The 15,412-nt window shown below is 52.0% G+C and overlaps 6 protein-coding genes across 6 annotated transcripts; 2 read left to right on the top strand and 4 right to left on the bottom strand.

Annotated features, from left to right (window-relative positions):
• Positions 1-2,474: 2,474 nt before the first annotated feature.
• Positions 2,475-4,890, top strand: J4E87_010516 (uncharacterized protein; the record flags this gene model as incomplete). The annotated part of the gene is made up of 3 exons (XM_049382089.1): positions 2,475-2,904; positions 3,009-3,391; positions 3,481-4,890. 3 exons carry the CDS (start codon positions 2,475-2,477, stop codon positions 4,888-4,890), a joined length of 2,223 nt encoding a protein of 740 aa, XP_049228167.1.
• Positions 4,891-5,386: 496 nt separating this feature from the next.
• Positions 5,387-7,006, bottom strand: J4E87_010515 (uncharacterized protein; the record flags this gene model as incomplete). The annotated part of the gene is made up of 1 exon (XM_049382088.1): positions 5,387-7,006. One exon carries the CDS (start codon positions 7,004-7,006, stop codon positions 5,387-5,389), a length of 1,620 nt encoding a protein of 539 aa, XP_049228166.1.
• Positions 7,007-7,617: 611 nt separating this feature from the next.
• Positions 7,618-8,266, bottom strand: ADI1 (1,2-dihydroxy-3-keto-5-methylthiopentene dioxygenase; the record flags this gene model as incomplete). The annotated part of the gene is made up of 3 exons (XM_049382087.1): positions 7,618-7,755; positions 7,815-8,186; positions 8,237-8,266. The coding sequence occupies 3 exons, from the start codon at positions 8,264-8,266 to the stop codon at positions 7,618-7,620; spliced, it is 540 nt and encodes a 179-aa protein (XP_049228165.1).
• Positions 8,267-8,945: 679 nt separating this feature from the next.
• Positions 8,946-9,619, bottom strand: J4E87_010513 (uncharacterized protein; the record flags this gene model as incomplete). Its single annotated transcript, XM_049382086.1, has 2 exons — positions 8,946-9,260; positions 9,308-9,619. 2 exons carry the CDS (start codon positions 9,617-9,619, stop codon positions 8,946-8,948), a joined length of 627 nt encoding a protein of 208 aa, XP_049228164.1.
• A 543-nt stretch (positions 9,620-10,162) lies between these two features.
• Positions 10,163-11,465, top strand: VRG4 (GDP-mannose transporter into the lumen of the Golgi; the record flags this gene model as incomplete). The annotated part of the gene is made up of 4 exons (XM_049382085.1): positions 10,163-10,405; positions 10,454-10,541; positions 10,591-10,974; positions 11,026-11,465. The coding sequence occupies 4 exons, from the start codon at positions 10,163-10,165 to the stop codon at positions 11,463-11,465; spliced, it is 1,155 nt and encodes a 384-aa protein (XP_049228163.1).
• Positions 11,466-13,383: 1,918 nt separating this feature from the next.
• On the bottom strand, positions 13,384-13,973 carry HTZ1 (histone H2A.Z; the record flags this gene model as incomplete). Its single annotated transcript, XM_049382084.1, has 3 exons — positions 13,384-13,713; positions 13,814-13,896; positions 13,955-13,973. The coding sequence occupies 3 exons, from the start codon at positions 13,971-13,973 to the stop codon at positions 13,384-13,386; spliced, it is 432 nt and encodes a 143-aa protein (XP_049228162.1).
• Positions 13,974-15,412: the final 1,439 nt, after the last annotated feature.

Genomic DNA, 15,412 nt, shown 5'->3' with positions numbered 1-15,412 from the left:
CATCTTTTTTTTCCCTTGCTTCTCTTTTTCCTTCTATATATTCGGGTCTCTCTGTGAATGTTATCGATCGACACGGCGCTATATACTCCAATGACATAATTTTGAAAGTTCAATATGCGGGTTTTCGTCGGCACGTGAGATGGGAGGGCTGTGAGGTGGTACCTAGTAGCCAGATTGACGGATGAAGACTAAGGGCAAATCGGGACGCCTTATCTGATTTCGGCGCAATACACGTATCGCAGGCGAGGTACTATCTCTATAGCAGACATGACAGCATCACATTGCGTTGTACATCACTACGCAGGTCCCCTTTCAGATTCCGCGGCAGACGGTACTACATCACAAGTTTACCAAGTTTCGCTCACGAGCCAGCGATCGATCGACAGGAATACACAGCCACAGCTCGCTATCTTAACTCTCTGCCTGACAGGTTGCTAGATGCAGATGCTAAACTCCATAATAATGTTCTTCGCTGCTTCCATGGAAGATTGAAGATTGGTCTAAACCCGATAAAGGACACCGAACTGCTGGTTTCGGGCCGACGTAGGCTTTGGGTCGTTGGATCACCGCGTTCGAGGGAAGATTTGAACAGCGACCGGGACAGGAGGATGGAAGTCGAAGCACCAGAAGCCTAAGCTCTAAGGTTGTGTTAAGATATTGCAGGCTTTCGTGCTGATACCTAGGTAGTAATGTATGATGCAGGCCATCTATTCCGTGTCTTCCAGGTAGCCAGCGTCCACGTGTGGGCTTGACGTCCCACGTGATCGGCAGAACGGGGGCACAGCCTCGCTTCTAGCGTCCTTCCATCCACCTACCGAACTACTGTAGACTCAGCCCTGCGAAGCTCATGCGGTAAACGATGTGCGCATTTGTGGCATTGCGAGACCTTGTGCGCAGTATGTGTGCGCTCGATTACTTCCTAATCTGTGTTGGTCGTTTTGTTGATCCAAAGGTGGGGGATGCCTTATCCGAGTAAACGAACACGACGAACTAGATTGGGTAGTGGTCGGACGCTGGACGCCTGGTTGCTGATGGGTTGGGGCTGGGGCGGTCACGTTTGTGGGATTAGTGGGTGATGCGACTGGATGTCTCGCTTGGTTAGGACGGAATTGGGGTAGGTGTTGTGACGGTTGTGGGTGCTGTTGTTGCTGTGTTCGGGGGGCCTGATGACAGTGCTGTGTACGGGTAAGGCAGATTTCGTGGCTGGTAGTGTGGTGAGGTGAGCATGATGAGTACCGTGGGTGGTATATAGGGTCGAGGGTTCCGTGGGAGGATAAGGGCATATCATCATCACGAACAAACTTTCGACACATCCACGCTATCTTCTCTAACAGAGAACCCATACGCATCTTCGTACTTCACTCATCTCAAACCCACATACCTTTGGATATCAACATCACCTAAGACCACGCTTGAAAAAGTCATACGAGCACGCAAAGCCTCCTACGCACCTACTCAACACACCAACACACCAACAACAAAAGCCAACACCTGCCAAAATGGGCTGCGGAATGTCCAAATCACCTTCTGAGTACCCGCCCCCGATGCGGCAAACAAAGGTCTCGAAGCGCAACAAGCGGCATTACGGTGGTGGTAGCGACACGGGAGGCGCATACGCATACACAGCAGGATACGGAGGCGGCGGTGGCTTCTTCAGCGGAGGAGATGGTGGAGGTTGCAGCGGTGGAGGTGGAGGAGGTGATGGAGGCGGCGGCGGTGGTGGTGGAGGTGGAGGATGTTAGAGGATTGAAGGGTATGGGGATGGGGATGTGAAGGGAAGGGATGTGGTAGTTTGGGGATTGGAGATTGGCGTTCTGGGTATACCATTTGAGGGTTTTGGGAGGGTGTGTATGCGGTTTCTATGGCTTGATAGACGATACATTTGAATCATGTGCCTTCCGAACATTCCAAGGTTCCTTCGATGTGCAATTTACGTATGCGATGCCCGAAGGACCAGACCGCAATCTGAGTCAAGGCGCACTCTAGTCATTCCGTAGGCGATGTTCATAGATCTGGATTTGTTTTCGTGAATCGCCTGCATTGTTCGAGAATCTTGGAGCGGATGCATATGGATGCAAGCTCTGCAACTTCCTGCTCCTGAAACGGAAGCCTAGAACCGGCTGATCTTTGCGGTAAGTATGTTGAGCTTTCGGCCCTTAGTTGTTCGAACCTGCCTAATTCTGTGCGGCTGAAGTATACTTTAGGACCTTGGAAGGATTGCCAAGTCAGCTGAGGCATTCGTATACGAATGCGACGTGCCTTAAAACACACAAGAGTTCTATCTTTCCCGACTTCTGTAAAATAGGTCGGTACTACTGCATCGATCAGGTGCTATCGCAGGCGACTCGATTCGTTAGCATCTTGGGTAAGTGACGATGACGTCAGACTGGTCTGAGCTCGTAGAGCGCATGGCAGACGCTTTTGCCCGAGGGGTAGAGGAATCTCGGGCTGCATCATCGCCGGCGCGTGCGGGTATGATCTCGGATCATCTCCAAGCTTCTCCTGATGAGCAATACCGCGTCGAATCCGACACAAACGACACAAAACAGCCTCCCACAAACGGAGGAGACCAGGAAACCCCATCATGCATCATATGCCACCATTTCGCCAACGGCGTGGAAACCAGCACGCCAACGGCAGACTTCCTTGTTTCTGCTGGCGAATGTCAGGGATGTTCAATCATCTTGCAGGCTCTTGATGCCGTCACCGATATTCGACGGCCGGAATTCACGACTATCGATATTAGGCGCAAAGAGGCGGTTGACCATTGGCACCTTTTTGACCCCCAGAATGTCTTAAATGTGGCCTGCAAGCAGGACGGTGAATCATATGGCGGTGGGGTGCTGTTTGGCCGGAAGTATGTTGATAACAGGCCGAATGATTACCAGATCTACACTCCGGTTGGTAAGTTCTTTACAGCTAGTCAGGCTTCTTTCTATCAGCCTAAGTCACCTTTAAAGGAATGAGGAATGAGGGAGTGTTTGAAAATGATGCTAACAGCCTAACAGATGCTGGAGAAGACTCTGCTATTCCATGGCTCGGTATACGCAATAGTGAAAACGACAAGTACCGAGAGCTATTAAGCAATCTCGAAGATCGTTTGAGTCAAGCGCGCAGCTGGTTCGAGCAATGCAAGGCTGATCATCCGTCGTGTGCGCCAGGAAAGGGTGAATGGCCACGTCGTGTCCTCGATCTCGCAACTAATCCTATTCGCCTTGTGGATAGCGCATCGATTGCATCAGCCTCAGCACAACAGCAGGAAGGTTATGCTTGTCTCAGTTACGCATGGGGTACGACCGGCTCCCTCAAGACGCTGAAAAGTAATCTCGAGACCCATATGCAAGGCATCAATATCTCGACACTCCCTCGCACCCTCGCCGATGCCATCCACGTGTGCAAAGCTTTTGGCTTGCGATACCTATGGGTAAAGCAACCAATACATGAACTGTATCTATCCCAGAAGCTGACCTCAGACAACAGATTGATGCGCTATGCATAGTACAAGATGATATACAAGACTGGACGGACCAAATTCCACGCATGAAGTCCATCTACCCAGGAGCCGAGCTGGTCATCTCGGCACAGAGTGCGTCCAGCGTCCAGGAAGGATTTCTGTCCCTCAGCCCTGCCGCGAATGCACCCCTCAAGCGTATTGAGGTACCCTTTCACATGCCAGACGGCACGTCTCGTACAGTTCAACTCTCCATTCGCGAGCGAGAGGAACAGTACTGGAGCAACCCAGCACATCATTCGTCGCGCCCCAATATAGAAGATGTCGACATCGACGAACTTCTCACCCCCCTCGCTACCCGCGCATGGGTGTTCCAAGAGAGCTTTCTAGCGCGCAGAATACTATATGCTACACCATCTGAACTAGCCTGGCAGTGTAGCCAGCACGAGAGATGCGAGTGTCGGAAGGAGGCAAATGAAAACGCCGTTCGATATATCGGCGAAGACGACCATTTCTTCAACGTGCGTACTCTTGGTCAACTACTCCGTGTAGAAGACTCCCGCGCGACCGACCAACCCAATTTCAACCATTCGAAACTATGGGCCGAGATTGTAAAGCGGTACTCGGAAAAAAGACTGACCAAATGGACTGATCGCTTAGCCGCAATACAAGGCGTAGTGGGAGCGTTGCAGCAAGCCATGCCTGACAAGTTCCCGGAGGAAGATTACCTCTTCGGGCTCTGGAAATTGCAGCTAGAAAAGTGGCTGTTGTGGCTCCGTCCCCATCGGAAGCAGCCTGGCGACTCAGAGGCAGTTGCTACACTGAGGAAGATGGCGCCATCTTGGTCCTGGACGACGACTATAGGAAACATCATGTACTATGAGTTTATCTTTGATCCGGAAGTCGTAACTTACACACGAGTCGTGAACTGGAAGCACAAGGAGCCTGATAGCTCTGAGACAGAGGTATTTGGAGCGGGCAAGTGTGAGTTGACGCTCCTTGGCTTTTGCCTCCCGGTCCGGTCACCGTTATCAGGTCACGAAGATGAAATGGAGTTGGGCTCGTATAACCCTTTCCTCATCCCCGAACGCTATGCATCCTCTGATGCCATCGGCCCCGCAGTCATCGACATGATACCAGACGACCCGACAGACACGACCGTGTTGTCCCGCGTCACACATTTCGCGCCTATAGTAGGCATCCCGCAGATCTTCGGCGACAATCCAATGCTTCGTTGCCAGGGCTTGTTTCTGGAAAGGGTAGCTGGCCCAGAAGATGAGGGACGGCCGATTACTTGGGAAGTTGATGGTGTCACTCTCAAGGTCGAGGGTACGTTCAAGAGAGTGGGATTCGGCTATGATGATTGCAGATATATGCATCTTGGCTGGGATGATATCGAGGACCAACAGAGCGAGCTTCGTGTGTTTAAGCTTATTTGACATGAAACAAGGTGTAGGCGGGCGGTGGCACTGTAGTATGGATGTGATCAATGAAACCAGGAGATGTCAAGTCTATAGTATCATTTCTCCACCCGAAATGCAAAGCTTCTCTAGTCAAACTGCGATCTCGTTGATCTTTTATGTCATTGTTCTTACACAAGACACTGAGGGAACGTCATTGGCATCATAGCGACACTAGCAAGGCTCTACTTGAGCCAAACATACAGACGTTGATGTCACGCCATGAAGAAGGAAATGGTATAGACCGGCTGAATGAATACAAAAGTGTCTGGATGAATCAACTGCTGCCTCATATGACTATCAGATAGCTACGGCGTACAATGACATGCCACTCTAGAAGCGACACAAAGTTTCGTCGTGAACGACCCCATTCTACTTGAAGCCTCAAGTTCGAATAAACCCCCGGTATCCAGAAGCCTGTACTTTCATATTCCTCGGACAGATCATCCAATCCACCGTCTTCTCCTTCCTTAGCCTACACAACTTCTCTCGCAACGCTATTCTTCTTTGCCTTCTTAATCGGTCGAGAAGAAGGCAAGACATGAGACGGTATATCATCCTCCATGTCACTCAACTTCCGCTTCTGAGCAGCGAGCTGTGCCAGTCCAATTGCCTCAATTTCAGCCCGGAATGCTGCTTCTTTCTCTTCGGATGTGGGTAATGGTTCGGGTTCGTCCTGGGCGTACTGTTCGCGTTCTTCTTGTTCTGCCTTTGCGATGCCTTTGAGGAGAGCGCGCTCTGGTTTGCTCATATGTTGAGATTTTGATTTTATACTCGCGTTGCGCTTCGTGACGATTCCTTCTTCACTGTGTTCATCCTCAGAGTCAGAGAACATCGGGGCTGGTGGAAGTGTGGTCTTCTTCGTCACGCGGCGACGAGAGATAGTCTCGACATCTTCATCAGGATCGATGGCGACCGCGGACTTCTTCGACTTCGACGAGGGCTTGGTCACAGATGGGCTCTTCTTCGTCTCCGCCGCGCGTTCATGTCGAACCTGCTGGGCAACACTAGCCAATCGGGCGTCTCGTTCATCTACCGTGGTCGGCTTGAAACGGTCGACAGGCTCAGCGCGAATCCTGGCAATCTCGCTCAAACCCTTGCGCTTCCGGTTGCGAGCTACCTTCTCCTCTGCAATCTGCTTCGGTGTCTTACGCTTCTTGATAGAAGGAGACGAGCCTGGAACTGAAGCCGAAGATGCCTTGTTACGACCCTCTGATACATCGTTGTTGACAGGCTTTGCCGCGCCGCTGGTTTCACGGGACTTCTGAGCTCGCAGCAGCGATTCCCCAGCCAGCTCTCTGCGCCGCTCGGCCGCATTGAAGCTCTCGCGAAGCGCTTCTTTCTCATCGACAAGCTTGCTCTCCTTGCCACGGTGGATCTGAGAGTACATGTTGCATAGCTCTCGTGTCAAGCGCTGCTTCGCCGGGGGTCGTCGACACGCTATTCCGCGGTCGAAGTCTCGGCTCACTCGCTCATTGTCTAGTCGAGTGAATTTCTTGATTATCCTCATCGCCAAGGCATCAGCCATCTTGGTAACATCTACGCCAGCGCAGTGTTGATGCTCTGCCCAAGGTGAGGGCTCCTCGTATCTTTCGATGTTCAGAATCCATGAGCCTTTTCGGTTGTCGGGGTCGTCTATGTTCCAGTCTAGAAATAACTCCAGGTGTTTACACAATGGCACTGAAGAGTATTGGTCCCGTTTGGATTGCAGATGGTTGGTATCCTTGACTGCGAATGAATGGCGCTCGATGAGAGGGTCCTCCGGGTGGTACTGGTCGTTCTCTCGTGGGGCCTTCTGAGCATGACTCAAACCGATCGCCCCAGGCATACTGGCCTGCATCCGTGACCTTGGAGTGTCTGCTCGTGAATCTGATACTTCTGGTTCCTTCTCTTCTGCTGTGTTTGCCCTCTTCCCATCTTGGGTGACCATATCACGACAGGTCCTAGCCTGAGCCATGATATCTTGAAATGAGGTCTTGGAACGGTTCTCTCGAACGACAGTTTCTTCATCCTCAGACTCAGATTCGTGCACTAGCTCTTGAAGATTCTTCAAGCCTGTGATGTAGAGGTGTTGACCATTAGATGTTTTTGGCATTTTGACGAGACGATGTGTGTTGTAGCAGGTATGTATTTTGCGATGTGCCAGACAGTTGGCTTGTGCGATGTTGAAAAGATGGATAGTGTACAGGTTAAGCTAGGTGGTGTACATGGCGCGGCTAAGAACGACTGGAGCGGCGGAGTGCACAACAATAAGAAGGTGAAGAGGCGTACAAGTGAATCTGTGTACACGAGCAGGGGGCCCGGCGCATTGAGACAATACCATTGTGAGCCGAGTTATATTGACGGTCGTGACTCGGTTTCACCTTCACTTCTGGTGGTCGCGCATCGCTGTGACAATTGGTAGCAGTTGGTGAAACAATGCTTTTGTCTTCGATCGGGAAGCTGTCGCGATGGTTGGACAGAGACGCAGCGGCAGAACTGAAGTGAGAGAGAACTCGCGGGGTTCAACAGACTTGAGAGCGATTCAAATGCTCCCGACGGCGTAGCTGAACGAAATCGAGGTGAGAGTGAGACTATGGGGGCTCAATAGACTTAAGGTTAAAGTAAGCGCTCACCAGGGCGTGGCTGAACAAGCTAGAAAAGAATGTCTAGATATCATGTTGTCAATACTGGAGAACGGATATTAGGTTCGCAAGCAGCTGAAGTCTAAGCTGTAACCCCCTGCTTAGCCTTCAAGTACTCTGTCAAGTACTGCTTCCGGTACTGGTTCTCGTCCGTCTCCTTTCCCCTGTTCAGCGGCGTCCACTTCGGGTCCTCCTTGAACAGTCGCATAGCCTTAATGTACTGAAAACGCATGTTAGCACACTCTACTCCCGTAACTTCCACTTTCCTAATTCACTCACGTTCTGCTCATCAGTAGTGAACCGATGGTAAATCCCCGGCGGCAGAATAATCAAATCACCCTTCTCAAGCCAGATCCTCACCCAGTCATCGCCCTCACTCCTAACATCGAAATAACCCGCACCGTCGAGGATGTACCGGATCTCCTCATCTTCGTGTAGGTGCTCGGAGAAGAATGACTTGACCTTTTCTTCGTAGATGTCGCCCATCTTCTCTGGGCTGACGATGATCTCATCCCGGTTCTTGTAGTTGCGCGATGTAGCAATTGGTTCCACGCCCGAGACTTCTGGTACGCTGTGGTAGATGACACCGAGCTTTTCTAGGTAGTCTGGGTCGACTGAGCGGCCGGAGTCATGGGGCTGGCGTTGGTCGCCCTGTGGAGGTTAGGTCATGTGGATGTGGAGACTGTGAAGCAAACACTTACCGGGAGGTTATCGAACCAGTATGCCTTCATTTTGCAGTATATAGTATCTTTTGGTTGTAGGATTCGCGAGTAAGGTATCACAGCAATGTGTTGTGGAGGTTGACTTTGCCGTTGGGTATGAAGGAAATAATTTGAGATGCCCAAAAGCACGTGGCGAATGGCGTCATCGGGATTACCCAGCGGGGGTAAGCTAGTCAACCGCCTGAGCGCGACATTCACCACAACCGCCCAAAACATGGAGACTGGAGAGCTAGCTGCTGGCGATGAATTCGTACTCGTAGTGCTGTTTGTACATGTACACTCGTCTTTCATAATTGCTGCGACACTTGTCTGAAAGAGAAGAGAGGCATAGTACAGCACGCCTTTTCGCAACAGATCAACAACACATCGCACCAGAAAGCGAACAGATGCTCCTTGCGCTATCGATCTGATTGGTTGAGCGAATAATGTGTAACAGCGTTTTGGTTCTTGTACTAGCTGGACATGCGCAGTTCTTTTGAACGCAATCCTTCTCTTCAAAGTAGTTTGTCTTTATGTTGAGCATTCCAAGCAATTGACGACGCGCCTGTTGCACAGCCAGATCATCGCAGCTTTGCAAGCATACATAAAATCTTCGTGCTTCCACGCGCCTCGCCATCGTCTCAGCTCAATGCCTCTTCCAGGCATTCGGTGTCGCTTACACTTCAGCCGAGCTGACATGTGGAGATTATCAGTCCCAGTCCAGATCCTCGTCTTCTTGCTGCTGAGCCCTGGCGTTCTGCAATCTCCGCCTCTCATCCTCTTCGTTGACCTTGTTTCTCGCAAGAACGTTTGCACGAATCAAACGCGCCTCCAGATCGCGGGTGGTGAAGCTTTGCTCAGTGTGGCCGAGTCCCTCAAAGCCAATAATGCGGTCAGCTCCGATACCATCGATGAAAGCAATGACGCAGGGCAGAACTTGGACTCCTAGGCGTGTGACTAGAAAAGGGCAGTTCTCCACATTGATCTTGAGGAAGCGGGCCTCGTAGTGAGATAATGCAAGTGACTGGATCGTTGTTAGACAATGCCTTTTGTAGCAGTGTTCGTTCTTACCTCGAGATGTGTGTCCATAATACGACACCGGTTGAAGTCGGGCTTGAAAAAGTGAACAACACACAATTGCGTGCTTGTGGTGATATCCATCAACGCCTTCTCATCCTTAATCTCCGTGTATCTGCCATGCTCGTTCTCTTTCAGCCGCCGTGCCTTGTCATACTCGTGATGTAATTGCTGGAGTCGTTGCTCGCGGAAAGCATCTAATTCCTCGTCGTCTTCCAGAGACGCAATAAGCGCATCTTCGTCTGAGTCGTCGTCGCGCGCAGCACGATCAACGAGGGAGGCGACTTTGGGATCTAAGGCGGACATTTTTCTGGTTTTGTCTGGGGTCGCTTGTCGAAGGATCAGGGGAAAGAGTACAGGACTCGATAAGGAAAGTCACGTGGCGATAGGCTGCCGGAACGAACAACGCGCGTTTACATACGCTGCTCGGTAGCGTGCGTGAAATGTCCTGACCGTCTAGAGCTTACGCTACGCGCTGCAGTGAGGGCTAGCAGTGAAAAATAGAACACAGCTCGTTAAGGCGGCAGGGTGGTGCTGACAGGAAGTTGCTCGTATTCAAAGGCGGCCTAGCGGCGTGTGAAATTACCACTACCAACAGCAGAGCAACTCCAGGCCAGGGGAGAGGCAGCGCTGAGACCCACCCACTTCGCGTCCCTGCGCATCTCTCTTGCGACGCCCGTCTCCTTCCTTCTGGTCCCACACTCCTGTCTTTTCTTCTTCACTCGACCGCCCCTCCTTCCACGTCGCACATACGCCGCCACACACCTGTCCTCTCCCCGGACATTCCCGTCTCGCTGCCGCATACCACAACTCTCCACACGCGAGCGTATAGACCCCCTCTCCACCACCATGTCCGACGACAAGAAGAGCGACGACTACAGGGTCGATATGCCCTCCGGCAAGGAGTTCCGCGCGGCGTCGCCGCCTACTCGATCAGCGGGCTCAAGCCGCGCGGGAGGTGTAGCCATCACAGAGAACCCAATCGCTGCGGTTCTGGCATACTGTGGATCTTCCATTATGATGACCGTTACGAACAAATACGTCCTTTCTGGCGTAGACTTCAACCTCAACTTTTTCCTACTCTGCGTACAGGTATGATGATTCCCCCAAGCAGCAGACCGCCATTCTAACGCATTGCAGTCTGTCGTCTGTGTAGCAGCCATTTCGATATGTAAAGCCCTTGGTATCATCAACTACCGCGACTTCAACAGCGACGAGGCAAAGAAGTGTAGGTCCAATCTACCATCGAGAGTACGGAAAATTGCTAACGTCGTCAGGGTTCCCCATCTCCGTCCTCCTCATCGGCATGATCTACACCTCTACCTGGGCGCTCAAGTACCTTTCGATTCCCGTCTACACCATTTTCAAGAACCTGACCATCATCCTGATCGCATACGGAGAGGTGCTCTGGTTCGGCGGTGCAGTTACACCAATGGCACTCTTTTCTTTCGGACTGATGGTCCTCAGTTCCGTCATTGCGGCCTGGGCAGACATCCAGCACGCTTTGTCGAGCATGGGTCACGCTGCAGAGAAGACCACTGAGGCCATGTCGACTCTGCACGCCGGATACCTCTGGATGATGTTCAACTGCTTTTGCTCGGCAACCTACGTTCTGTGCATGCGCAAGCGCATCAAGCTTACCAACTTCAAGGACTTTGACAGTAAGTTTATCGAGCCCAAAGACAATACGATCAAGTGCTAATTTCAACCAGCCATGTACTACAACAACCTCCTCACCATCCCGATCCTGCTCGTCGCCTCCATCCTCGTCGAAGACTGGTCCTCCGCCAACGTCGCAAAGAACTTCCCCGTCGAACAGCGCAACACCGTCATCATGGTCATGATCATCTCCGGTCTTTCCACAGTCTTCATCTCCTACACATCCGCCTGGGCCGTCCGTGTCACCTCTTCGACAACCTACTCCATGGTCGGTGCTCTGAACAAGCTGCCCATCGCGCTCAGCGGTCTCGTATTCTTCGATGCGCCCGTCACCTTCGGCAGCTGCTCCGCCATCTTCGTCGGTTTCGTCAGTGGTCTCGTCTACGCCCTCGCCAAGGTCCGCCAAAACAGCAAGCCCAAGACTGTCCTTCCTACAACCAACATCCCGCTCAGCGCTAGCAGCCGCAGTATGCAGGATAGCCTGAAGTCATAGGAGCATGGTCGCAGCCCAAATTTTCAACGACAACAACGGGCATGAAGGCAAATGACTCTCGTTCCTGTGTTTCTCCATGGCATTGTCGCATTGTATTGTATACGAACGAATGTCCTTTTTCTTTCACTTCGCCTTTGGGTCCCTAGGGAGGTTCTCTTTCTCAAGGTCAACTTTTTTGTACCTCTCATGCCTTGGAGCATCTTACCCATACTATTCAGAGTCTTAGAACGAGTTTGGCGTTTTCGGATCGAAGCAGTGCGGATCCTGCGGTCCGGCTGGGGTGGTGGAGTATGTGGAGCGAATGGATGTACTAGCATTTTGTTCAACTACCTTTTATATTTTCGAGTTGCCCTTAATCATTGCCTGTTGTTCTTTTTACATCCAAGATCATTTTAACCGGAAACAAAGTCTTGTTCTTACACGTCTCGTACTCTTCCTCCACCCCCGATCTCGATCTTGACTTCCACCTCCCCTCGCTCATTAAACACAAACCTTCCTTGCTCCACAACCTGACTAACAAGAGCGCACCCGGGTTCCAGCCACGCGCCCCTCATCTTGACCCACGCCTTAACCCTTCCACTCACACTCCACTCCGCCTCTGGCACAAGCTGCGTAACAACATCGCGAAACGGCGTATCGCCTGCTACATTCACCCTCAGGGTTTCATTCCCATGACTACTTCTCATCTGCACGCGCAGCCGCGTAAGCAAGGGTGGTAAGATGAGTATCTCATCTTTACCCAATTTCTGCGCCGCCCTGGGCGTGACTTTGGCATGGAAAGAGCGGAATAATGAGGTTGTGTTTGTCGAGGGGGGTGGAGAGGAGGGAGGAGGTGGAGGTTGGCTATGGTTTCTCTGGCGACGAAACTGGGGTGGGATATTTGCGTGGGGGTCGCCGGATGGCATCATGTAGTATGGGCGTATTTCATCTCGGGAGTCATGTTCGGAGGGGCTGGGGGAGATGTCGGAGTAGTGTGAGGGGCGGCGAGGGAGACGGCGGTGATGTTGAGGGGGTGGGGAGCGGTACTGTGGTTGGGGATGTTGACGCGGCGTATGGCGGTGTTGGCGAGGTGCGTCGTATGTATGTTGAGGGTGGTAAGCAGTCTGGTTTGGGGCTGGATAGCTTGGGTAGACGTATGCAGAGGGCATGGGGGTGCGGCGAGAGTAGTCGCGGCTGAACGGAGATCCAAACATGTTGACGATGGGTAGTTGTGGAGGGATGGAAATGATAGATTGTGATAGTTTGGAGATGAAGAAAGATTGAATGTTTTAATAAGAGAAATGTTATGCTGACATTGGTATACCCTGTGGTTGCCTTGCAAAGCATACAGCTTCCCTTCGCGTCATGTGTGGTTTGAGAGACGGGAGTATACATTCGTGTGACCAAACTCGGAATCGAGATACTCGTGATTGTCGCGCAAGCCGAATCCGCAAACACCACAGCGCGTGTCTGAGCATCATTCAACACACATGCACTCGTGCTATGCGCGTTTGAGCATTGCGCTTTCGCTTCTGTTGAACCAGAGGAGGTAGCTATGCGATATGCGCGAACGCGTCTTGGGTGCAAATCGTGTACCGTTCGATCGGAGAATGCGATGGGCTTTTCTTGTCGCTCACTGGCATCAATTGAGTGTTGCTACATACCGCAAAGGACAAATGAAATCCATGACCTCAACACCGATCCTCTCGCGCCTGACTAAAGAGAGTTAACACCGTATCCTAACATCCTGTACTTCAGCAGAAAGATGAGCTGTCCCCGTCAAGAGGACGGCAGAATGTGTAGTAAAGCCAAACAAAGAGCGTGCTTATCCATACATGTGACAGACGTTTGACCGCTTGTTAGGCCATAGTCGGCTTGCGAAATGGTCCGTCTTGCCACGATGATGGCGCGTGCGCGTACTGCCCAGAGAACCAGCCACCTATACCTCGCCAGCCTTTGCGGCACCGCCCTTCTTCTTTTGCTCCACCTTGAGTAGCAATGCGCGGTTGATGTGCGGCAAAACACCTCCGAAGGCAATGGTAGCACGGATGAGTGTGTCGAGTTCCTCGTCACCTCTGATGGCGAGCTGGAGATGGCGTGGCGTGATGCGCTTGACCTTCAAGTCCTTGGCAGCGTTGCCTGCGAGTTCGAGAACTTCGGCGGTCAGGTATTCGAGAACGGCGGTCAGGTAGATGCTGGCTTTGGCGCCGATGCGCGTCTTCTGTCGCGTGAGGTTTCGGAGATGGCGCTTTATGCGACCGCAAGGGAACTGTGGTGAAGATGGCACGTTAGCGCGTGGTTTCTTTGTGCTGCACGCGAAGCATTGCGCGGGGTGCAATGGTGATGACGCGTATTGGGCAGCTACTCACTTGAAGGCCGGCTTTGGCGGAGTGCGACTTGGGAGTCTTGACTTGCGCATCGCCCTTTCCTCCTGTCTTGCCACCTGTCTTTCCTGCGCATCCTGTTAGCTCTCGAGGCCTTTCGGAGCGCGACGCAAAGTCAGCGCGTACCTTTACCACCGCCAGCCATCTCGGGTGATTTATTTGGGCTAAATGTCGGTGTCGATGGAATCAATAAAGATGCGCGACCGTGATGCCGGGGGTTCGAAGCGGATTCGAGGTGGTGGTGTTTGGCGAGAGGTGGGGTGAATGTGGTCAGGTCTTGCTGGGAAGAGGTTCTACTGTTGTGACAAGGTTACGTTCTTGTACCAATCGGGAAGGCTCCACTTGGCATGTACAAGGTAAGGCACCATTCCAGTCCCCGACCGTGCGACGGCATGCATGAAGATCGTCGGTAATACTGTGAGATACTAGTTACTCTGATCTAATGATTTTGTCGCATTTTCGATGCCTCATGGAATGCTGGACGGTAAGGTGGTGGGGGCGGGTGCACCAGACGTAGCTTTGTCGTTGCCACCCAACGAGGGTGCCGAGGAATAGTTGCCGAGTATGATGTCTGAGTGACTGATGCTTGAACCTAAGAGTGAGATATGATGGAAATTGAATATATTACCGTTCTTGGCCGCCTAGTCAACGGTCGTGCGCTCAAACAAAGCGGCGGCTTTTCGACCACAAGATCTGGAAGTGACAGTATGTACGATAATACAGGATGTGGAGAATGCTTGGGAGATATTAAATCTGTGATAAACATCAGTAAAATGTCGCAGAATCCGAAGTGTGATCAGGAAGCACGGCGCTATGCGGGGCGGCAGTGATTTGTTATGGCTCTGAGATAACCATCTAACCAACCAATGGCCTGACCAGAGTGTACACGATTCGCTCGAATACTTGAAAAGGATGATCTGTCAGGCGATACGGGCTCGGTCGACTGGCAGCAAGTGGTATTGCAGACAGGATTGGGAGACAGTGACGTAGCAAGAGTGAAGACGGAGAAGATGACGGTTGAGAAGACAAGACGGGGGAATTACTTACAGTGGAGGTATCATAAGCCAGATCACTACCCAGTGGCTGCTCGTCAGTACTGATGGTAAGTTTGATGGGAATATGAGCTCATCGCTTGTACGTATGGCTTCCAAGGTTGGAAGCGATATGAAATTCCAGCCCACCTCTGCGCGAAGGCTGTAAGTCTGAGTCCGATCCCAAGATACTGTTGTCAGTATGGGTAAGCGTAAGATAGTTCCGAGTGTGCACAGCAAAAGTGGTTGGAGTAGCAAAGTGATAAACAGTTGCTCACTGCTCCCGCATCCAGTCGTGATGGCCCGTGCGTCAAGGTCCCGCCCTAGCGCTACGTCTGCATGGCTCCCTCCCCTGTGCGACAACATGTGTAGATGCTGCCGCAGCCGTGACGAGACCAGCTACTGCGCGTGCGCATAATCTCCACTGCCCGTCTTTTTACAGCCTCAATCACTATCCGCGTCTCTGCCTCTGTCCGGTGCCCCAGGGTCCGAGCTCTGGAGCCAGATTCCGACACGTCGACCGCGCTGTTGCCGACCCCCGACGCCGCATGCC

This window comes from Alternaria ethzedia (genome assembly GCF_023757985.1).
Source record: "Alternaria ethzedia strain BMP 0044 chromosome Unknown scaffold_50, whole genome shotgun sequence".
Classification (NCBI taxonomy): Eukaryota; Fungi; Ascomycota; class Dothideomycetes; order Pleosporales; family Pleosporaceae; genus Alternaria; species Alternaria ethzedia.
The sequence above is the reverse complement of the archived record's forward strand: the minus strand, read 5'-3'. Positions and strand labels throughout refer to the sequence as shown.